Source organism: Plasmodium coatneyi, chromosome 4 (genome assembly GCF_001680005.1).
Source record: "Plasmodium coatneyi strain Hackeri chromosome 4, complete sequence".
NCBI classification, from domain to species: Eukaryota; Apicomplexa; class Aconoidasida; order Haemosporida; family Plasmodiidae; genus Plasmodium; species Plasmodium coatneyi.
This window is the reverse complement of record NC_033559.1, coordinates 1,080,723-1,103,753: the sequence shown is the minus strand read 5'-3', so window position 1 is coordinate 1,103,753 and position 23,031 is coordinate 1,080,723. Positions and strand designations below refer to the sequence as shown.

The 23,031-nt window shown below is 42.7% G+C and overlaps 4 protein-coding genes across 4 annotated transcripts; 2 read left to right on the top strand and 2 right to left on the bottom strand.

Annotated features, from left to right (window-relative positions):
- Positions 1–3,662: 3,662 nt before the first annotated feature.
- Positions 3,663–10,433, top strand: PCOAH_00008320 (Uncharacterized protein; the record flags this gene model as incomplete). The annotated part of the gene is made up of 1 exon (XM_020057641.1): positions 3,663–10,433. The coding sequence occupies one exon, from the start codon at positions 3,663–3,665 to the stop codon at positions 10,431–10,433; it is 6,771 nt and encodes a 2,256-aa protein (XP_019913124.1).
- Positions 10,434–11,561: 1,128 nt separating this feature from the next.
- Positions 11,562–14,006, bottom strand: PCOAH_00008310 (Uncharacterized protein; the record flags this gene model as incomplete). Its single annotated transcript, XM_020057640.1, has 2 exons — positions 11,562–11,985; positions 12,106–14,006. 2 exons carry the CDS (start codon positions 14,004–14,006, stop codon positions 11,562–11,564), a joined length of 2,325 nt encoding a protein of 774 aa, XP_019913149.1.
- A 708-nt stretch (positions 14,007–14,714) lies between these two features.
- PCOAH_00008300 (Uncharacterized protein) lies at positions 14,715–16,022 on the bottom strand (the record flags this gene model as incomplete). The annotated part of the gene is made up of 1 exon (XM_020057639.1): positions 14,715–16,022. The coding sequence occupies one exon, from the start codon at positions 16,020–16,022 to the stop codon at positions 14,715–14,717; it is 1,308 nt and encodes a 435-aa protein (XP_019913246.1).
- A 1,669-nt stretch (positions 16,023–17,691) lies between these two features.
- On the top strand, positions 17,692–21,228 carry PCOAH_00008290 (Uncharacterized protein; the record flags this gene model as incomplete). Its single annotated transcript, XM_020057638.1, has 12 exons — positions 17,692–18,090; positions 18,225–18,273; positions 18,416–18,457; positions 18,637–18,748; positions 18,947–19,037; positions 19,170–19,241; positions 19,434–19,541; positions 19,718–19,756; positions 19,940–20,036; positions 20,159–20,541; positions 20,789–20,878; positions 21,055–21,228. The coding sequence occupies 12 exons, from the start codon at positions 17,692–17,694 to the stop codon at positions 21,226–21,228; spliced, it is 1,656 nt and encodes a 551-aa protein (XP_019913218.1).
- Positions 21,229–23,031: the final 1,803 nt, after the last annotated feature.

The window sequence follows — 23,031 nt, the reverse complement described above, 5'->3', positions numbered from 1 at the left end:
TTTTTTTACTTGGGGGGGCGTAAAAAAAAAAAAAAAAAAAAAAAGGGAACTTTTCTTGTGTTCATGCAAATCAGAACAAATTCGTTTCTTGTTTTGCCTGTGACATAGTTGGCGAATTAGTAGGACTCAAAAAGGGGGGGACTGCAAAGGGACAACAAAGTGGACTACAAATGGAGCTACAGAGAGGCGTTGTAGAATGGCATCCCGAACGACTAGCCGGATGGCACTCCACGTGGTACTCTCAACAGCGCAGCGGCAGCATATGCTTGGTCACATAAAAATGAGAACTGGCACGAAGACGAAGTGGTGCGCAAAGTCACAAACGCAGAAAAAAAAAAAAAAAAAAAAACGAACCCCTAGTACGGCATAACGATAAAGCCTGGAACATGCAGGTGGCAAAAATCACACCGTACAAATGACCCCACGAAGGTATGATCAGCGAACATAGGCCTAACGGGAGAACAGAGCTGTAGGATTGCATAAAGGCATCACTGCATAACAAGGTAACTAAGCAACTACGTAACTGAGTAACTACATAACTGCATGATAGCGTAAATGGAATTAATTATACGTGTACGAATGGGCAAAATACAACAGTGATGAAATGCGAAACGATTAGAAAAAAAAAAAAAAAAAACTAACGCAGTGAAGGAAACTTGTTCGATTTTTTTCAACTCTTTGCAATTTGCGCAAATTTATACAAAGATGAACTACATTTTTTTTTTTTTTTTTTTTTTTTCTTCACTATATGTGCCGCAAAAAAACAGCATAGATTCGGCGAGGGGGTAGTGGCACCATTTATTTTATGCACACCGCGTGGTAAACGAGTTCAATGGTAAAAGCCAAGATAAGCTAAACTGGAAGCGGCGTATACTCTAAAACCATTTTATGGGAAAAAAAAAATACAGGAAATTACTGCAGGGGAGGAAGAAAAATATTAACAACTTTATCTTTTTTTTTTTTCTTTTTTTCTTTTTTTTTTTTGCGCGCGCAGGTAACAAAGTACCACAACTTTTTTCTTTTAATTGGCCAAGCATTTAGGTTATTAGAAAAAATCGGCGCATCGATGTTTTTTTTTTTTTTTTCTATTTTTCTTCCCAGAGGTGCCTTTCTACAACGTTTACCCTGTTGGCAATTTTTTTTGCACAATGTTTGAAGCTGCGTAAGGACTGTGACTCCTATTTATTCCCATTTTGTGAAAGAGCAAAATGGCCTATACGGTGGGACATAAATTGCTAAGCATGCTTGGGGGATTTTTCGCGCAGAAGTTAATTTGTCCGGAATGTCTGCGCGGGGGAAAGCGGCAACGATACCCATCTACATATGGGCGAAGTGATCATTTGGCTACAGATTGACTGTGCTGCCCCTGTGGTGAATGGAAAGGTGCGGAGGTTTAGATAACACAGGGCATCCCTTGTGCTGGAGATGGACATAGTTAACCAACCCCATGCGCCTTCGTGGGACGATAAAAGCGCATTTTATTCAGTCAGTATCCTGCTCTGCTGGGGTGGGGGAATTCCTCCCCGACGTATAGTAGCCCCGTGTATAGATTATTTAATAGCACAACACCCACTATCTGTTTGTTTGTATGGCTATGCAGTGATGGTTCCGCAACAAGTGCGATTCCTTATCCATGCAAATGTTTTTAATTTTTTTTTACCCCCACACCACACTTATGTTTGCTTATACTTTTTTACTCCTGCCGCGCGAAGGACAAAGTGCATATAATTTGAAAGCAAAGGTATATTCGTGATGCCAACACGCATGATAACACAAAGTGGGCTTCTTTACTGTTAACTGAGACGATGGGTTACTGTTTTGTTTCCCTTCGCACAGTTCGACACGTCCCCCTTAACGACAAGTGCCTACTTCTGGAAGTACTTACTAAAAATGTGGGCGGGGGTGCCGAACATACGCGCTGTGCAGATGGGTGGTAGTGTGTGTATGGGGGAGTATAGCATTCCCCATGGGTAGTGAAATACATCCTTCTCGAAATGCGTCTTTTTGTTCTTCCCTCGGACGTGTGGTGAAGGAAATAAAAAATGAAAAGGAAAATGAACGCCACAATATTTTTTCAGCACAAAGGGAATGTTACTCGTTGCTTCGCTTGTCTACTTGTTGAATAACGGGTCAGACCGATCTGTGTTCACTTAGGCGTTTTTTTTTTTTTTTTTTTAACATAAACGTAGCGGGACGTTCGCAGAGCCCTTTATGGATGGCTCTCCCGTTCGTCGTATTACTTTGTTGATCCATTTTTACATGTCCCTTCTCTTTGTCCAAGCCTGTTCTCTGTGTAACTTTCCTCGTTTGTCGAAATGTATAAGAATGCGGGGGAAAATGAAAAGTTAAATATGGGGAAGCAAAAGGGGAAAAAAATGCAATCCATAATCTTCACTGGCGTATGCATTTTTTTTTTTCTTCTTCCCTTTTGTTGCCCCAGTTTTAACTTTTTATTTTTTCCCTCCTTCCTCCTCTCACATGGGAAGAATTGCTCATCCGTTCCGCGCAGTTTTGGACAACTCCGGCGCCATTTTTCCCGCTTGGGCGATTTTCACGCAGCTTCCCCCCTTTGGCCTGCACGGGCGTACAGATGGACGGACATACGGACGAACAGATGGACAAACAGATGGATGTGTACCGGCGTAACCATTTGTATATATGCTTATGTATATGCGCACTTGCCAATGCGTGAAGAATATATCATCCCTGTCATCCTGCCGTCCTGTTCAGTCCACTTCCCCCTGCGTTGTTTTTAAAGTGCATACATGCACCATGCATGCGCGAATTGTGTATATATATTTTTTTTTTTTTTTTTTTTTTTTTTGGTGGGTTAAAAAGCAGTTCGAGTCAATTTAAGGTGAGAAAAAAAAAGAAAAAAAAAAGGCGAAAAAATCAAATAAAATAAAGAAAAAAAACGCCAAATTAGGATGAAGCGCAGGTTTTCCTTTACTGTAAAGGAGTTTTCCTTCGTGCCACATGACGCACGTAAGTATTTATATTTCCCCTTCCGATTTTGTTTTCCTTGATTTTGCATTTTCCGTTTGGCACCTTTTGTTACGCAATGCATATCATGTCAGTTGCGTAATACGTGCGCCATGCCCATCGCGGCAGCAGCTTTGATTCCTCCATTTTTTCTTGTATATATGTGCTATATACTTGAAGCAGTTTATTTGGTATGAAAACGTCTTTTTTTGTTTTTAATTCGTCGTGCACACCCTATGGGCATTTACTATGCATAAGCGAATGCTTTCCAACCGTCTGCTTGTGTGCACATATTTTTTTTGTGTGTATAGTGTATGTACCTCTTCGCGAGTACTCACGTTTGTACGAGTGAAAATATGAGGAGAAGAAGAAGAAAAAAAAAACGACGGACTCATTTTCTTCCTTCTTGTTTGACCGTTTCTTCTTTTTTTCTTCCCGCTTCTTAAGCACAAGAAGGGGGAGAGAAAAAGGGGAGTTTCCTTTTTTTTTTTTTTTTTGTAGATTTGTAGATTTGCAGTTTTTGTTTGTTTTGCCCGCTTCACCGTCAGCATAATTTCGCACATTTCCCATTTGGAACGTTCCTTTTTGCTTTGCTCGCGGTGATTATTCCCTCCCTCCCCCCTTTGCTTACCACCCACAGCCACGTTGCCAGCCGCCGAACGTCACCCCTCAGAGCGAATATGATTAATCATGTCTTTTACCTTATCTTAGTGTTTTCATTTTTTCTGTTAATAATTAAGTGTGAATATATTAAGAATGAGAAGAAGGAAGTAGTTTTCGAAACGGACCTCCCCCAGGGGGGTATACACTACGAGAAGAGGAATTCAAGTTTAGAAGACAACTACGCCAGTAATAGTGATGTAAAGTTTGGGGGAGGAACCGCAGGGACGAATGTAGCCATGCAGCTGCAGGTAGTTGTACACAGGGGGGAGGAGCAGACCGAGGAGGGAGGTGAGGCAGGTATCGCCCTCCCTGTGCAAGGATCCGTAAAGAGCAGCGTCATCGTCAATGAGAGTGAACCGAAGGTAGATGTCAACGTCAGTGTGGAAGAGATTGTCGATAGTAACACCGTCAAAGGAAGTGAACCAAAGCAAGATAGGGACGTTGCCGTGGAAGAACCTGCCTCCAGTCATGTCATCAAAGAAACGGAATCGAACTCTGACAACGTCACCATGGTGGTAGAACCTATCGATAATGACACCTCCAAGGGGGATGAATTGAAGGTAGACAGCGTCGTCGTGGAGGAGGAGAAGAAGGACACTGCAGACAGTGATGTTGTCACTGAGGGGAACACCACCAAGGAGAGCGAATCGAACATAGATAACACAGTCATCGTGGAAGAAGTCGTTAGTAACAATGTCAAGGAAAATGAACCCAAGACAGATAGTTTCATGGCCATGGAAGAGCCAACTGACAGTAATACCGTTAAAGAGAGTGAACACATTGTAGATAACACTGCCTTCGTGGAGGAGGCCTCTTTTACCAATGACCCCAAAGTGAATGAATCGGATCAAGAGAGTGTTGTCACTGTGGAAGAATCCAGAGCTGATGATGTCGTTAAGGAGAATGAACACAGTGCAGATAGCATAGTCGTTGTGGAGGAGAAAGCTTCCAGTAACATTGCCAAGGAAAGTGAACCCGTTGCGGATAGTACAGTCGCCGTGGAGGAGGAAGCTGCTAGTCACGAGGATAAAGAAATTTTACAAAAGACAGATAGTGACATCGTCATGGAAGAGGCAGCTATTAGTAAAGCTGCCGAGGAGAGTGAATCAGAGCCAGATGACATCGCCATAGTGGATGAGTCCTCTGTGAGTATCACCACCAAGGGGGATGAATCCAATGTGAGTAGTCCAGTTAAGGAGGACGAATCGAACCAAGATGTGGTTGCCACTGCGGAGGAGGCCGCTCCTGCTAAAACAATTCCAGATGATGATTTTCCCCCTGAAAGCAACGCCCCAAGCGGGAGAAAGGACTTCCTGGTGGAGTTCCAGGAGAGAGTAAACCACTACGATGAAGCGATTGACGAAATTATACTAAGAAGTCTAAACAGAGAGAATTACAATTACTTAAACATGTTGGAGGAATATGCGTTGAAAACAAAAATGAGTGGAGAGATATACACGGGGATGAGATATATAATAAAGGTGATCATGGGGAATATGGTAGTAACTCCATCCTACAAGGAAAAGAAGAAGTCGTTTAAGTACGCGATTGAGGAGAGTACATTTAAGCGTCATTTCGTAACATCTCTCTTCAGATGGTATAAGAATTTTAAACTAGTAGAATCACACTTCGATAAGGCAAATTACGTGTATTACATTGGTGAAGATGATGAGCGTGTGTACTCCTACAGGTATACCTACAGACTTATATTGAACCTACTAAGTTCAGAAACCTTTTCCTTTTATATGGACCTGAATAAATTTTCCCTTTTAGACATTCTGGACAATTACAATAAGTATAACTTTAAGCTAAACAACAGCACAAGGTATTACCCGTTCCACTTGTACAGCTGTAAAGCATTCAATGACTTTGTGGTAGACTATTTCGAGTCTTATAATCACCGCTACTTTGAAAAGCACAAGCATTTAATTGCAGAGGAGGTCTACAAAAATGGAATAAAGAAAAATGCCAATAAGTTATTTATAAAGTTGAGCAAGTTGAATCCGAACTTTGTTTTGTATCCATTTAGGAAGGAGCCGGCTACTTCTTCTTCTAATTCGTTCCCATTGGTGCAGAATTACCTGGACGCAGAAATTGATCTGATTTTTTCCATTTTTAAGGAATTTTTGGTGAACCTGCTGAATGACCTCTACAATGAGTACTACAACGATGGGGTGAAGCACGCCATGAAGAAGGCATCCCACGTGGAGGGGCCACCTGGGGAGGATGGGTTGAAGGAGGTTCAGGCGGACAAGACGGAGAGGAAAGAAATGACACCTCCTCTTGACGCATCTTCTTCCGAATCGATCGGTCCGCCAGGGGTTGCTGCGGGAAAGGACAGTGAAACGGTCGACGCGGAGGACACCCCGGCAAAGATTGACGGAAAAGAACCCATCGCTGACAAAACGGATGGAAGGGAACCTACCGTTGGCCAACGCGATGACCCCAATGACAACGAAATATGGAAAGACCTACTCGAGTCGTACAAGGACCCCCCCAAGGAAGAGGACCTGAAGGAATACAACCAATATATTTTGAAAAATCTGAACCAAATTTTAAACCACTCAGCGCAGAAGAGAAGGCAAGAAATGGAGGATTATAGAAATAGGTACGAACTGAAGGATGGGTTCATTATTAACGTCGTTACGGCTAGACATACTCCCTTGGTGTTCAACCCATCCAAGGATATCTACCTGTACCTTAACCAGATAAGCAGTAAGAAGCAGGTGAATTTTAAAAACATTTACGATAATTTGGTGACCATTATAAAATACAAGGAGGGGAGTAACTTTTATGATAATTTGCTGCAGAGCAGGAGGGTAGCGGGGGGGCTGTGGCGGGGCGTGGACCCCTCAACTGAGGAGCTGAAGAGAGGAGCTGGTCGACCTGCCAAACGGGTGGTCGAACGGGTAGTCGTCGATGAGGACTTGTCCAGTGGGATGAACTCGAACGACTTGAATGCATTTTTGCTGTTTATTGAACGCGGGGAGGAGGCACATACCGGCCAGGGAACTACCTCTGAGGCGACCACCGGTGGGACGTCCCCAACTCGCCAAGATGTGCACTCCTTTTACCGAAATGTAGACCTGAGTGAATTCACCCCTGCGGCGGTTAACACGAAGGACCAACTCCATGATCAGCTGAAATTGCTAAAAAAAAAGTACACGGAGAAGCTAAAGAACGAGGCAACATGCGTCCTGGCCTTCCTCTACCTAGTAGGAATAAACGACAACGGGGGGAAGTTACAGTTACCGTATGGGTTCCCCCGAAATATTGACTACTCAGTTAAGCTCATAAGAAAGGGAAAGGACGGTCTGTGTAATTTTCTAAGCGGCATACTCTACCATTTGAATCTTCCAATATTTGTAAATAATTCTTCTATATCGATAACGACTGAAATGAGTGAAGATTTAATAGATACAAATGACAATTCGCTGAATAGCTTCTTCTACATATACTATAGGAATAATGGGAAAATAAGGAATCACGATTTTTTGTCGAACGAGAATAGGATAATTCCCAGTTCGGTGGATAATATGAAGTCCAAGATTGTGTCCTACTCCTTGGGTTCTACGAAGGATGATTTTTACAGCAAACTTGCCTTCACCAATAATATGATCAGACTCAAGTACAAAAACAAAGATAGCAACATATACCTGAGGGACTATTTTGATTTTACCTTTGATAAAAAGATTTACAAAAACTCCTTCATCAAGAATAACATTTCTCCGTTTCTAAGTTCCTGTGATTATTTGTTGAGTAACATCCTCGGGGCGGTGGTCGATTCGTTGAAGAATACCTCTGCCATTGAAAGTGGCGTCTACGAGGAGAACATCAGTGAGAGGAACAGACACTTGATTCATAACACGGTGGACTATAATAAAAGTTTGTTTGAGTATTTTCTAAAACTAGCTGATAGTAGAAATTCGTACGCCCTTGCAGCGCTGGGGGAGATTTACTACCTAGGGAATGAAAGCATAGGCATTGAACGCGATGAAGTGAAAGCCTTTGAGTTTTGGAAAAAGGCGGCAGACCAAGGAGATAGCACTTCTGCTTTGTCCACTGGGTATGCCTACCTGGATGAGTACAAGAAGCATTTACGGAAGGAGGAAATTATCAAAACGATGAGCAAGGAGGATTTGTTGAATATGATTAGGGAGGAAAAGGGTAGTGATGCAACGGAAGCGGAGAAGAAGGACGAAACGGGGAAGGAAGCAGGTGGGAGATACTTCGCCTTCCCGTCCGGTGGTGCAACTGCGGGGGTGCACACTTCTTCGGTAGGCCAACCTTCTTCCGGACAACAGAACGAAGGGGGCTCTGCCCCGGAGGGGGATCCTCCTGTTGGGTCATCTAATTTTATGGGTGCTTCCGGCGGGGGTGCGGATTTTTCCAGTACGATCTATGGCGGTGGGTCAAGCGGTATGCCCGCTGAATCCACGCCAACCGCATCAAGCAGCTACACGTCGGGCCAAGCGGGCATACCGTTTTGGGGGACCGAACAGAATCAGAATAACGCAGACAATACGACTAACGCATCGAGCAGCCAAAGCGACGACATCATCAAGAAGTACATGGAGGAGCTCACCGAGGAGAGAAACAAAGCGCTGAAAAACGCAGAGCAGTACTTCCACAAGGCCATTAGAAACCATGAAGAAAGTGTAGAACACATTTTGGCAAAATACAATATATACAAATTTGGATTGGGCACAGAAAAGAATCTCGAGCTAGCTGGAGAGTATTTAAAAAAAGCGGCAGATAAGGGAGATAATATTTCACAGATGATGTTGGGGCATTACTACTCAGGGACAGACATCGGAGTTAAGATAAAAGACTATGATGAGAAGAACAAAAACGAGAACTTAAAAAAATCCTACAAGTACTATAGCATGTCTGCAAAAAATGGAAATATAATTTCGCTGTATAATAAGAACATCTTAATTCTCAAGGGGGTGAATCCTAATTTGAAGACCTTCAATGAAAAGTGTGAAAAAACGTTGAAGAAATTTCACTTCATTGGACTGTTTAATGAGCGTTTATATGTGCTGACAAAACTGCTTAGAAGGAACTACGATTTTAAGGATTATACGGGTTCGTTGCTGGTGTCCGTTATACTTTCCGAGCTGGGCGATCACCCCAACAATGTGAATGCGTCCATGTTGTGGGACTTGAAGCGCAAAACGATGCAGACGTTCACGGAGAAATATAACCTGGTCGAGGGTCTTTTGGCCAACCTCCAAAAAGCCATCAAGGAGGAAACTCCCGCAGATATACCCATAAAGGGTACTCGTGGTAACCGCGTAACCAACCCAATGGATCGAATAATCCACAGACTGTACAATAAAGAAAAGGGGGGGAAGTACTCCCTGCAGATGAAATCCAAACTGAGTGGCGATTCCATTTTGAAAAGTTGCTCCATGGTAACATCGAACAGATTGGACAAGAAGAGCGTGCTTTTCAAAATGAAGTTTTGTGCCTATTTGAGGGAGGAGTTGCTCCACAGAGGTAGACGGACGAACAAAGGAGAGAGAAGCAGCCCGACAAAGAAAGAAGGTAGAAGCAACAGGGCCAGTAGGATTCACCGAAATGTGTACAATTACCATGTGTACCAGCTGAGCCAGACGCACAAACAAATCGATCTCTTCGAAAAGTATGACCAGATTGTAAAGAGTGAGATGGAAAAGGGTGGCACTCCCCGAGAGAAGATACAAAAAGCTGAAAAGATGAAGGGGACCATTCTGGAACACTTCCGAACTAGTGAGTTCCTACACTGTTATTATAAGCCTATTTCGTATTACCAAATAAAGTTGGAGGAAGAGAAAAAGCAAAGTCTAAAAAAGAACGCCCAACAGGAAATGAGCAACCTTGTAGGGAAGGGTGGCAGCTATTTGGGGTACACTCCTGGGAAAGGCAAAAACCAACAAGGGACGGATTTATTCGAAGCAGAGTTCTCCAGATATTCACCCCTCCTAGAAGGAGAAGACATGAAAGAAATTTTTTATTACCAAAATACGTATTCTTCTAGCATGTTTGAGGAAATACAGAGCTTCTCCAAAAACTGCGATGTCTGCAAGCAGTACTATGACATCTATTCAGCCTACTATGGTTATAAAAAATCCACCATCGATTTGATTAGGAAATATAGAGAAGGGGATGAATACACCATAAAGAGTAAAAGAAAAGAGCTACAATTTCTGATCAGAAATTCGGATGAAGAAGACCATGAGCCTTTGTACTACAAGGCATTGTTTTTAGAATCCAACAAATTGGAAAGCTTGAAAAATATTTTACAAATTTATTTGAAACTAGCTACGGATAATCACAACGCTTGCAACGTGATTGGCGTTCTGGGTATTTTTAAAATTCTGTTCAAGAAGGTCTTCTTCGACGTCAGTTTCTTCTTCAGGAAGAAGAAGGATGAGCTTATCAGCGGGATCGCTGGCATTAACTGGGGTAACGTCGCAACCACTAGTGAGAGCACCGACGAACCTGACGAACGTGGAAAACAGGATCAACATGACAAACATGACCAAGCTAACCAACATGACCAACATGACAAACATGATAAACGTAGCACTGCTGCACCAGCCAACTCGCTCCAAAGGTACCTTTTTACCGACCTGAATTCCTGCGACCTGCAAAACAACTTCCTCTTCAAATCCGAGTTCAACAACAAGTGCTTAAATTTCGACCATTTTGTGAGCAACAACCACACGTATTCGCAGATCAGCTACAGCGATTTTTTCAAGGTCTTCTACACCGTCGTATCCTCCTTTTTTAAAGTAGCATAGCGGTGAGGGGGTCAGGCGGCCACGTGACTGAGCGGCCCCCGTTTTTTCCTATTTTCCCCTCGGACAGTTTACCCTTTTTTTTTTTTTTGGTGCGGTTTTCCGCCTCATTTGTACAACCCAGCTTTACCACATCGCACGCGCCGCACGTGCCAAATATTGGTGCGCGTGTGCGGGTCGATTTGTTCCTTTGCGTGCCCCGAATTAGACGCGGGTGTGTGTTTCACCTCGCGCTTTTTTTGTTTCCACAATTTAGGTTTTTCTTCGTTTCCGTCTTCACTTTTTTTTCGAGTACTTTTCTCTTGTTTTTTTTATTTTGCTTTTTTTTTCTTCTTTTTGGTTTCTTTTTTTTTTTTTTTTTTGTGCTTTGGATTTCCAAGCTGCCATCCATCCGTGTAGGCCACCCTGTCTCGTGTGTACGCATAGCGGCACGGAGGCCTACACAGATGGATCCCCTTTGCTTTACAATTTGTAGAAGACGATGCGTCTGCGTCGGCCGTGCGCAGCATTGCGCAGTCACGCGCATGTGTATTGTATATATGTATGCATGTACTGTATATATGTATGTATATATGTATGCATGTACGTATGTACGGATGTGCACGTACATGTGCGCACGTCCGTAGAGGCAATGTCGTTATGAATTTAATTCTTTAATTTTTTTTCTTTGTTCCGCTGTTTGATAATTAATAACTCTTAAATTTTGGAAAAAAAAAACAAAAAAAGGATCCAAGTACAACGGAGCGGCGGGGGAGCGAATTGGTCAATCGGCCCCCTCGCGAGTGAATCTTCCCGGGGTGGAAAAAGATGTGTAAAATGTGCCAACCGAAAAAAGCAATTGTAGCTTTCAAAAATTATAGACAATGCATTTGCGTTTAATTGTGGAGAAACAAGTTGGAGGAAATTTATTTTTCACAAAATGGGTATAAAAGGTAATCCGCCCTGTGGTACCTCTTCAAACGGTAAAAGAAACTGACCTTCTATGCAACCCATGATCCTACCGCACTAAAATTGCGGTTATGTGGGGTGTGTCTATGTTGTGCCATTTCCCCATTTTGCACAACGAACAATTCATTCACGCTCGTGCGAAATATTCTTCCCCTGGAGGGAGAGACCCTATCTCACTTGCTACTAATCCTTGTGCGGCTTCTTTTTGGCGGGCTTGGCATTCCGCGTCCCCCCCTTGGAAGCTGCCTTTCTCTTCTTATCCTTTATAACAAAACTGGCATTTTTAATATTTTTCGATGAGCCAAGGTACTCCTGGACGTTTTCCTTTTTCACCTTAATTTGGTAGTTACTTACGTCGTTGGATTGGCTGTGCTGGTTGACTTGGCTTATTTGAAGCATATCTGTGTTGATTAACATGAGGGTGGTGAGAAAGTTCCTACACACTTGGTAGGGCTCCCTATGTTTGATTAGATTACAGAGGGGGATTTTTTCCCCGCTGTTTATGGTGTAGTGGATGATGTTTTTCTTGTACACGTCTACGTCATATTTGGGGTGGCTCCTGAGGAGTTGAAGTTTCTCTTCGAGGAAGACGTTCCATTTGTTGACTCTGCGGTTGCGTGGAAGGGGTGGTAGGTAGGTCGAAAGGCATGCATGGAAAAAACGCGCATGGAAAGGGCGTGCACACGGTTGCAATGCACACAATGGGATGACCGAAAGAAGCACCCACCTCTCGTGAATATCCTCATCGAAGGACGCGAAAAACGCGTCGGAGGAGTCCTTTTTTTCAAAGACATCCAGAGGAATATCATCTATCATGCCATCATTTAGGGATCGCACATCCAAAAACTTTTCAGTGGTTATGTTACACTCCCCCTCGGCGATTGCGTTTTCTTCATTCTGATCGTCCACGTACTCTTCGTCCTGCAAAATGTCAAAGTCGTAGTTGTTCTTCTCGTCAAACAAATTTAAGGAGAAATATTTTTCGACGTTTTTTTTTTTCTTCAATTCTTTTATTAAGTTGTGGATGAGGGGATCCAAGTGGTAGTAGTCGAAGTTAAGCCCCAGTTTTTGTATATATATGTCTGGGATTTTTATTTGTTCAAATAGCTTCTGGTCGTTGGAGCGGGGAGGGGAAATCGTATCCGTCAGTGTAGTTGGTTGAGCAGTCCCTCCACTTGGCGAGTCCGCACCAGATGTGTTGTCACGTTGCCTGGTATGTGATGTCTCCCCATTTGGGAGGCATGAAAAATATCGCCTCTCCGCGTTACGAGTTATGATGTCTATAATTTGGCCGGGCTGCATGTAGGTGAAGAAATCCTGCGCGTGTTTGATATTCTGACAGTTAAGCATATAATAGTGGGGCAATTTCCTTTTTATATCATTTTTCTCATACGTAGTGGTGCCCATTCTGTCCTTGTCCATGTGGGCATTCTCGTCCAGGACGTACAGGTACTTCTTCTGTTCCTTAAACCTGCTCAATAGATATTTTTTGCTTTTTATAATACCTAGGGCGAGGTCATAATCGAAGAAGTCATTCTTAAATAGGAAGACGTCTGGGCATAATTCATCATTCAGGAGGTCATTAAAATTGTAAGTCTTGTAAATATCGTTAACCGTCTTTTCCTTCTCCATATATTTTTTTAAATTAGCGGGAGAGAAATATGTGGAATGTCTGGAGCAAGAAAAGTCGTATTTTTCGAAAAGCATGGAACTGTTTTGGTTTAAGATGGAAAAGTCGTATTGGTCATTTATGAAAACGTTGTAATCGTTGATATCTAGGAGGAGAATTCCATCGTTTTCCAGGTACATTTTGTCGAAGTTTAGCGGTTTTAGGGAGTTCTGTTCGAACACCTCCGTTTCGTCGGTTAGGTGGTCATCTTCCTCCTTTTTCCATGCCGCAGTTGCCGCGATGGTCTCGTTTGGAGCTTCTTCGTTTTGCTTTGACATTTTGGAGTTCCTCTTCCGATGGTCACCGCCTCCACCATCGACGTTGAGGTGGGAGATGCTTAACTCGGTACCCACCTCGCTGTCCACGTCCAAGTTCACGTCCATGTCTGTGCCTGCTCTCATTTCTGTAGAATCTTCCTTCTTCTTCACATTTTCAGAAAACAGAAAAGTGGGCAGCGGAATTGTCTTGATGAGCAGGTCGTCCTCCATGCATGGCTCGTTATCCCCGGGGCAACTTTTTAAATTCTTTACCTCGTTAATGAACAGGTACTCCTCCTCGTCGCACATAACGTTGTGCTTCTTCCCTCCATTGCTATGTTTATGCTCCTTGTAAATATTGTACAACGTGTTATGGGCCAAATTGTGCAAGTGCTCGATTTTTAGGCCGAAGATTTTGACGCAGTTTTCCACAAAAATCGCCGCTGAGGTGAAGCTGTTCGTAACGTCTCTGTCCCGTTGGTTGTCCCGCTGACTGTCCCGCTGACTGTCTCGTTCCTTGTCACTCTCCTTCTCCCTCTCATTTTCGTGTATTCCCCCTTCTAGTTCCTCCAGCACATTTCTGTCCAGGCAGTTGAGAAACTCCTGGATCGTCCTCGCCAGGTCGAAGTTGATCGATTCACTAGTGTTGTTGCATTTTTGCAGATTCTGAATGAGCACAGTCAGCTCGTCGGGCGTCGACATGGTGCGCAGGGATGGGGGTAACAGACCAAGGGTGAATCTTCCACGTGATGATTCAGGGTCTATCACACCCCTAGCCGCATGAACAAGTGTGAAGACAAACCAGCCTACTTAGCTACAGGGAGTCAGATAGGGTGCATATCAATTCGGAAAAGGAACCCCTGAACATGTACAGAGAAACGAGTGGAGGGTGAAGAAAACAAACTCACCACGGGTAGACGGTGTGTAGTCCGTGCGTCAGGGGTATGCATACGAAGAGCTGATGGTGCAGGAAAACCCATCAGTGCCTCTGCCTCACGCAGCATAACTGCAATTATGCCATCACGCAGGAATGCCCCTCAAAGCTGCTCGCGGAGCAGCTAGACGGACAAGGAAGGATAAATACCCTCCGGCAGCACGATGGGGAGTTCGCCTTGCTCGTCTATATGTGTGTGCAGGGAACAAAAGCAGATAGCGCATTTGCCACAGTTTGTTTTTTAAAGTGGGAAGAGCGGCGTAAACGCGAAGCAAATTGGGCAGAATCGAGCCAAAATGCGCGGAAGGACGTTCCTATGTGGACATTTTTATACCAACGGGGGGGACATCAATAGGTGCGCCGCGCGCTCCATGAACATTACACAAAAAAAAAAAAAGAAAAAACAAAAAAAAAGGGCCAAAAGAAAGCACATGGAGATCACTACACAGATGACACATCGTGCACACGCGAACATGCTAAGTGGAAACCCCGCCGTAATTCACAATGACTGTTTTCTTTATCAATTTGTGTAGGGAATACTTGTCCAGGATATTTTGAAAGCGCTCAAAGTCCTTGATGCTTCCCTGTCTGTACTGACTTAACACTAAGGACTGGTGCGTCTCACATTTCAGTTTTATGAGTTTTCTGAACATGTTAATATTTTCTATATTGTTGATGAAAATTGCATGCAGTTTTTGAGGAAGGTTATGTAGGTTTTTTAGGATATTTTCAATGGTGTGAAATTGTTTGAGCAAATGTTTGCTAGTCTTATCGCCTATGTTTGGGATCCCTGCAATTCCATCCGTTTTGTCTCCAGCCATGATGAGATAGTCACTGTATTGAGCAGGCAATAAGTTATGCTCCTCGATAAACGTACTAGCATCAACTAGTCTGTACTTTCTATTCGGTTGGCATATTATTATGTCCATGTTGTTGTGAGCATCGTCGTTGTATTCGAGAAGTTGCAAAAGGTCTTTATCACTTGACACGACGATGACTCTAAATCGCTTCTGTGTGGTTGTTTCTCCTCCATTTGGTGAAGAGTAAAGGGGAACATATCCTTCCTTTAGCGTGTTATTAATACTATCTACAATGCCAGCAATGTAGTTATCACTTTCTACATCGGTGGGGCTAACGGTTTTTATTCCAATGAGATCACAGAAGTCGCTCACAAGTTTGAGTTGTTCATACAATTCTTCTGGATTTTTCTTCCTCATTATTTTATACTTTGCGTAAATCTTCTTCTTCTCATCATTCGACGTCTTGGAGTCGAAAACGATGACCACGTAGGACGGGCAAAACAATTTGTACACTTTGTTCAACGATTGGATAAACCCATAGATCGTACTTAAGTTTATTTCACTCTCATTCTTCAAATATGGCATTCCGAAAAAATTTTTAAATAAAATCGAAGACCCGTCTACTATTAAAAAGGTTTCCATGTCATTTGGGGTGTCCCCTTCTTTTTGTGTCTCCGTCCCATTTATTTTTTTTCTTGCAGCACTCAGTTTGATGCATCTGTAACTGGGTATGTTTCTTTTTCGCTTCGCCCCTTTTGTGTGTTGGGCGACGCTCCTCCAAATGTACAGTTCTTTTCTGTGTGCACATTTACGCGGTGAATGTTTTTTTTTTTCTGAGGGGAAAGCCTGTCGGGGGTTCCTACTCCTTTCCTTCAAGTTTATCTTCATTTGGCCACCACTACAGGCACTACTACTTCCGTGAACAGCCCATAGTATGCACCATTTCATCGTAAGAATGATGATGGCCCCAAGTGACCCATTCATTTTGCGCTCCTTCGTGTGGCGTTCTCCTCGCTTGTCATTTTTTCAGTGGGAAATTTTTCTTTTTTTTGCTCTTCATCATGAACTGATATGGGAGGGTGTTTTCGTGTCAGCGATTTTTTATTTATTTATTTTTTTTTTTCTCCTTCTGATGGGCGAAAAAAGGTTACACATGTAAGGTGCAGCGCATTTCACCTTTGCAGTGCCACGTCAGGTGCGATGTCTGCGCGCTAAGCGGTTGATGGGCTTATGAGGACACCTGCTTTGCGACATGTACATCCTCACTGGGATGTTGTATTTTTTCCCCCCTTTTATTTTATTAAATCACCTCTTCTCTTCGCTCATTGGGGAGAAAAAAAAAAAATCTTTTGTTTGTTCTGTTCAGATTGGGAATTGCGTCATCATTATGAAACGTTATTTCGTCCGTTTCTCTTTTTTTATTTTAAAGTACGTACACACGAATAGGCTGTGTTGAATGTGCATCAGTTGCCTTTTTTTTATCCTTTTTTTATAGACACATTTTTTCCCATTTCGTTGTTTTGCTTGAGGAAGACCAAACAAGTGGGAAAAAAAAAAGAAGATACATTTAAATCCCTTATAAACGACTACTACGGGACAAGATAGGATGAATGTATTGCTTAAAAAAGGAATGAATGAAAGAAATAAAGAAAATGTAGATGATTATTCGCGTATGTAGATAATAAAAACGTAGCAGCCCAGTTATTGTTTCAGCGTGTACACACGTGCGCATATGTATGCACAACACGCATGCACCTGGTAACCCCCCTCAACGTAACCAACGTGTATATTTATGTCAACATGTGGGTGTACTTTGTGCTGCTATCTCTATGCACAAATATATTTGGTTTTGTTCTTCCCCACGTAATTTGAGGGGATATACCCCCACCTTTTTGTGTTTGCGCATTTTTACTACTCATTTTTTTGATGCTACCAATTGTTAATTATCTTCTGTGGGGTTGTCCCTCTTTTTTTTGTCGTGGTCCCCCTACGGTTTACGCAAGTCGCCCACAGCCGTACCCGGTTGTATGTATGCATACCTGCATGCAAGCCCGTCAGTGTGCCACCTGCACGCATTAATGAGCACGCGCCCGGGGGGTTGTTTCCGCACCATGGCTTTTATTTACGCGACAACGTCCCCCTCCTTTTTAACAGTAACCTTAATTTTTAATTGTCATTTTAAAGTATTTTATGTCACAAGAATATTTTCGTGAAATTATTTGTTTGTTCTACTTGGTTTTCATTTGTGCCACCGTGGAGGCGCCCCATTCTTTTTGTTCCTTTATTCGTTTCTTCACCTTTTCATTTCTCTGCCTCTTCGCTTCTCCACCTCTCTACCTTTTCGCGTCTGAATTGTTTCTGGATAGACAAACATAACGACTTGCAAGGACACCCTGCAGTTTGTGCAACCACCTCTCTTCACAGTTCCCCGCGACATTGTGGTCTTAGCTGCCAGGGGAATCACGCTCATATACATGAAGAGCTTCCCCCCAGGGAGGCATATTTCGAATTAGTGGTGCATCGTATAGTCGCTCTCACACACATTAACCTACCGTTGTCGTGTTATTCACCTTTGGTTGTCAACCCTTTTTCTGGATCCTGCGTTTTCCTTTTTCTTCTTTTTTAACCCTTTAACACTTCATTTGTTTCGCAAATGCTGGAATACATGAAAGAACGCAAAAAATATGGAAATAACATCCCGAGAAGCATATCCTCCAAAATAAATAAAAGCAAAGTTATTCAGAAAAACATATGTTGTAATTACAAGACGATAAAAATGATAGATATATATGAGAACATGCCCGTTAACAGCTTGAGCATTGAACGTTCTCCCATTAAGGAAATTGTTCTGGCCAACGATGTCATCGTTGTTTTGTTAATTTCTGGAATATCTAGGGCTTACGATGTGGTGAATGGGAAGTTTTTGTGCGAAATTAATCCGAGCAGTTATTCAGTGGTCCATACGATTGTGCACAATTCGTACAACAATACCTTGATAGTGGCATACGCGTCTTTCCCGGCCCACCTGCAGTGCAAAGTGATCGATTGTTGTGTAAGGTGGAGAGAACAGTGGCTTGCCCATAGACGTCGTCGCGAAAGATGGGACTTTGCCAAATTATATCGATGTGTGCGACACTGTGTAATTACATGCCAAATGTGGTGTTTCCTTCTTTTTTCCGCCAATAGGACCTAAGGATAGGAAAAACGGACTCGTCTAAACTTGGCACCCTGTTCGGTAACCCCCTCTCCACGATCCTGGAGGGAAGCAAAATAGGGAGCGAAAAAATATCACAGGGGTGTGCTCTACCTGGGTGCACTATACATGGGTGCATTTGCCCAGATTTCCCTCGTTTAATCATTTTCTTCCCTCTTTGCAGAAAAGGTCATCCTGAGTCACCCCGCCTTCTTTGAATTCTGCGGTACGAAAATGGGAGGAGAACGTCCAGATGAGCGCGTGTTTGACCATACCCATGTGGATCGTAGATGCGTAGATGGCTGATAGTGCGGAAACGCTTACAACGCATTTTTATGTTGCCTCCTCTACCAACGAAAACACGGGGTTCATGTTCTTATCGACGCCTTTTCCCTCCCCCCGAAGAGACAAATGGACGAATAGGAGCTGCTAACCTGAACACCAACTCGTACACCTTTTGGGACATGCGGACATATGAGCAGGTGTTTGAAATAGAAGAAGAATTTCAGGAAATCAGGTGGGTAAAAGGTGGGGGAGAAGTCTCCTTATATGATCCTGTGCATATAAGAAGGCTGGATGAAATATGAACAAATATGTGCATTCCAGAAGGAGAGGAAATAAAAGAACATATCAACACAGGCATAGAATTGAACTTTTCTATGTACATCCTCCCACCCATCATTAAAAAGGAAAGCACTACCCCCTTTTTCTGCAGAGTTTCGGACGGATTGGTGGCCATGTTTAAGCAACCCATAAATAACACCATTCCTTTGGCCTTGTTTGACATCGAGAACGGAGAGAGACTTGTATGTCCTGATTTTATACCTTTTGCGAAGTGCCCACTTCTCCGCATATGTATATACTTCTTTGTATGCTCAAAAATTGGAAAAGCTAAATCGTGAATCTTTTTACTTCTCTTTTTTTACTTCCCGCACCAGGTCGAAACGACAATATCGATTTTGCCAAGGAAGGAAATGCAGTTCCTGGAGCTGCTCATTTCGAAGCTGTTGGTAATGCGCTCTAGGGGGGGGCAGTTTGTCTGGCCACTATCGTCACGTCTACAGAAGACTTCTATTGGTGTTATTTGAACTGTTCACCCCTCCCATGTGCTTAGTGCTTCTTCTTAACTTCACTCCGCTTGTGTTCACATCATTTGGATAAACACAGATCGGTCTTTTTTTTTTTTTTCTTAACATTTACAGATAAAGCAGGAGGGGTCTTCGCTGCGAATTTACGACTTGTTGAAGAAGACGAGACAGAAGGTTAAAAACACGTACACATTTCAGCCCACGGCTTTCGTTTTTTACGATGTAAGGAACTGGAATGAGTGAACGTGAGGGGTGTCTCTGTTAGGGAGAGGTACTTACGGAAGGAGGCATGCCGAGCGGAGTGTTGCCCCTATGCTGACCTGTCCCTGTTGCAGTTTTTTCCCTTTTTCATAACGCTAATTATACGAATTTTTTCCCCCGTTCGTAACTCCCTTTAGCACCCATCTCCCATAAATGGAAAGGTGTACCACAACCAGGTGAAGTTCATACGGACATTTGCGCACATGCACGCGTCGGGCGAGTATCTTATGCCTTTAAAATATTCGTGTCGAGAGTTAAAAGAAGATCGAACAACTTTGTCCTTAATTTGTGGGCAAATAACCTACATGTAAATGTAGCATTGTGGAATAATTCTTTTTTTTTTAATCTTCCCCCCCCAGATAAGCAAAAAGTTCTTTACAATATCGTGGGACTTGATAGAATTTTGGGAGTTAGACGCGAGTGTGCTGAAGAAGATGTATGCCATTCATGTCCCAGGTTTGTTTTCTTCTCCGACACTGGAAAAGGGGGAACCTCATATCCTACCTGTCTGTGCACATCTACGTACACCTATGCAAACTACACTTTTACATCCCCCCCTGCTTTTCCCCCGTTGGAAGGTTTGAGAGACCCGGATTTGTGCAACCACAGCTTGATGGCGGAGATCCTGTGCCTATACAGCTCGAGCAGATTACAGAGAATAAGGCTCTGCGAAAGCTTTTTTAATTACGCAGATTGTTCGAACACGAAGAGAGGAGAGGCACGCGATATCGCCACGAGGAACATGCGCATGAGTACGCGGGACAGAAGCGAAATATTTAAGACAAGAATATTAAAAAATAACATCCAAGATGAAAAATTAAAGAATAATATAAGTGGTGAAAGTTTTGATTTTGGTGCCCTTTTATTTTTTTCGTTACGTGATGGGGAATTCCTCAACTACACTTCGGAGAGTGTGTGTGGGAAGTCCGTGGAGGTCCTTGCCTCGAATAGCTCCATGACGGTATGGCCATTTGGCGTAATGGTGAAGTAGCCACGGGGGGTATAGCCCTGTGTAGGCGATTGGACGGATATACCCCTACGTGGATTACCAAACTGATACGTTTAGCAGCGAATCGTTCGCTTTATTTTACCCGTCGAAATGGGAACCCCACAGTGCACATTTTTGTGCACAAAAAATTGTACAATGTACACCTCTCTTCATTTACATTTCAACTTTCCAAAAATTTATTATTTTTTTTTTTGCTCAGACCATCATATGCGGGGACGATAAAGGCTTCATTCGAATTTTAAGGAACTATCCCAAAATTAGCGAATCGGAAATGAAGGACAAAAAAAAAGTTAGGATAAGTATTGTCTGGGATGGGAGGGTCCATCTTCTGATGTGTCCACAGATCGGGTTGTCACACAGAGAACAGGGTTACACCGACGGTGTTACTTATTGAGTTAAAAACACACAGTTTCTTTTCCTTCTTCATCTCCTTTTCTCTTAATATACCTCTTCACAAAATTGTAGAAGTGTCCCGAATGCTTGCGCGCGAATTTCCGGAGGGTATTTGGAATCCCCGAAGAAGATCCAGAACAAATTTCACGCAGAATTAAGAGAAAACAAAATTATCAGCGACGGAAGGATTCCGAGAAGAAGGCAAGGATTGAGAAGCGCTGGGAGAATTGCAGTAGGCACATGTGAATGAGTGCATGCGGTGTATAGATAAGGAAGGTAAATCCAATTTTCCGCGTATTCTCATCATATCCCATTTGGTCATTACTGCCAAGTCGCATTTTTTATTACTATCCCATTGTCCCATTGGCTTTTTTTTTCCCCCCGTGAGATAGCAAATGATAAGTTAATCAGTGTCAAATTAATCTGCACAGAGTTGTTACGTGTGTACATGCTCCTTTGTATGAACGTCCGTTTTTTAGCTTCTCTATCTCACGTTGTTGCTCTTTGTCGCCACACGTTTAGCGACTTTGCATGTGAAGAAAAAAATAGAATTAAACAAGTGCACATATGCACAGAAACCCAAATGGCTGCGCGAATTCGTTTTTTTTTTTTTTTTTTTTAATTCGTAATTTTGCTAAATTGCGTGTGTTACACTTTTTATTTACACTCTTACTAACACTTGTACTTACATCCTTACTTATTTTGTTTGCCAACTGAATGACATCTCAATTTTAAATTAACTATCAGGAGGGGGGGCGCTTCCTAAGTCGCAACCATTTTATGGTGCCGCGGGGTTGTTGATACTTACAAGCTTACAGCTGGGGGACATGGCGCACATGTTCTTCTCTGTGGTGTATTTTTCTTTTTCACATGATGGTAATCTTTCAACCCGTTTGGGTTAATGCAATTATAGATGGGAACTCTATGGAAAATTTGCGCTCATGTCTTTTCGAGAGGCTGTCAAGCGACATTGCAAGTGAGTTGTCAGCCAAGGGGGCACATCGTACAGGTATCTTAATACTCCCCTCTACATGTAGGCCATTTAGAAATATGCCAATGGTATAACACGCCTTTAATTTTTATTCATCATTTAATCTATTCGCCAGCCAGTCTTTCCTGTTTCCTCCGCGCCTACATGAAGAAAACGCCATTTTGTAACGCGGAAAAAATTTCCAACTCACCTGTCAGAGGGTGGCACCAAATTTTGCTTCCCTCAATTGGTAGTTAATCTGAAGTGGCATCGCTTCTACCCGCAACGGAGAATTCAAATTGTATGCCAATCTGGCCAGGTAAAAAAATAGGCCCCCTTCCCCCAGTGATACATAATTTCCTAGGTAGATTATTTTTATATGTTCATTTTTGAAAGCACTGAGATATTTTGTTCTCCCCCAGGGGATAAAGAAGCAACAGAAAACTCCGCGGTGCATATTATGTAAATAAAAATGCGCACTATATTATGTAACATTGCACTGAGTATGGGTAATCCCGAGCTCGCGAGTTTTTTTTTTTTTTTTTTCGGGAAAAAATAAAGAAATAAATACGCCTTGCTAAGGATGAGCATTTTATTCAAAGAGGAAAAAAAAATAAAAAAATAAAAAAAAGCGAAAGGGTTATGTATACAACTGCAGATTTACAACTGTAGAGGGGCGCATATAAAGGTACCTACAAAGCATATTCCATTGTGATGCCACCTCCCAAAGTGGTAGAAAACAGTCAAGCCTATGCCGTGCTCTGTTTTTCAAGAGGGCACTGTTTAAACAGATGTAATAGCTATTATAAGGGAATCACCCAGAAGGAAAAAAGCGAATCCTTCCTTTGGACCCCAAGCATAATATGTATATGAGATGGAAATAATTTGTCGCCAGTTTATCTGTACATAAATAAATTGCGCATCATCGCACGCTGCAAAAGAGGTAGGACGAATCTACCGTTTGCGTGCGCTCGTCCGTTCAATACGCGTTGTAGCGTTGAAAGCAAGGGCGAAGAGGAAGTAGAAGAAACTGCTTTGCAATTTTTGCCACATCACACTCCTGAGGAAGAAAAGCCAAA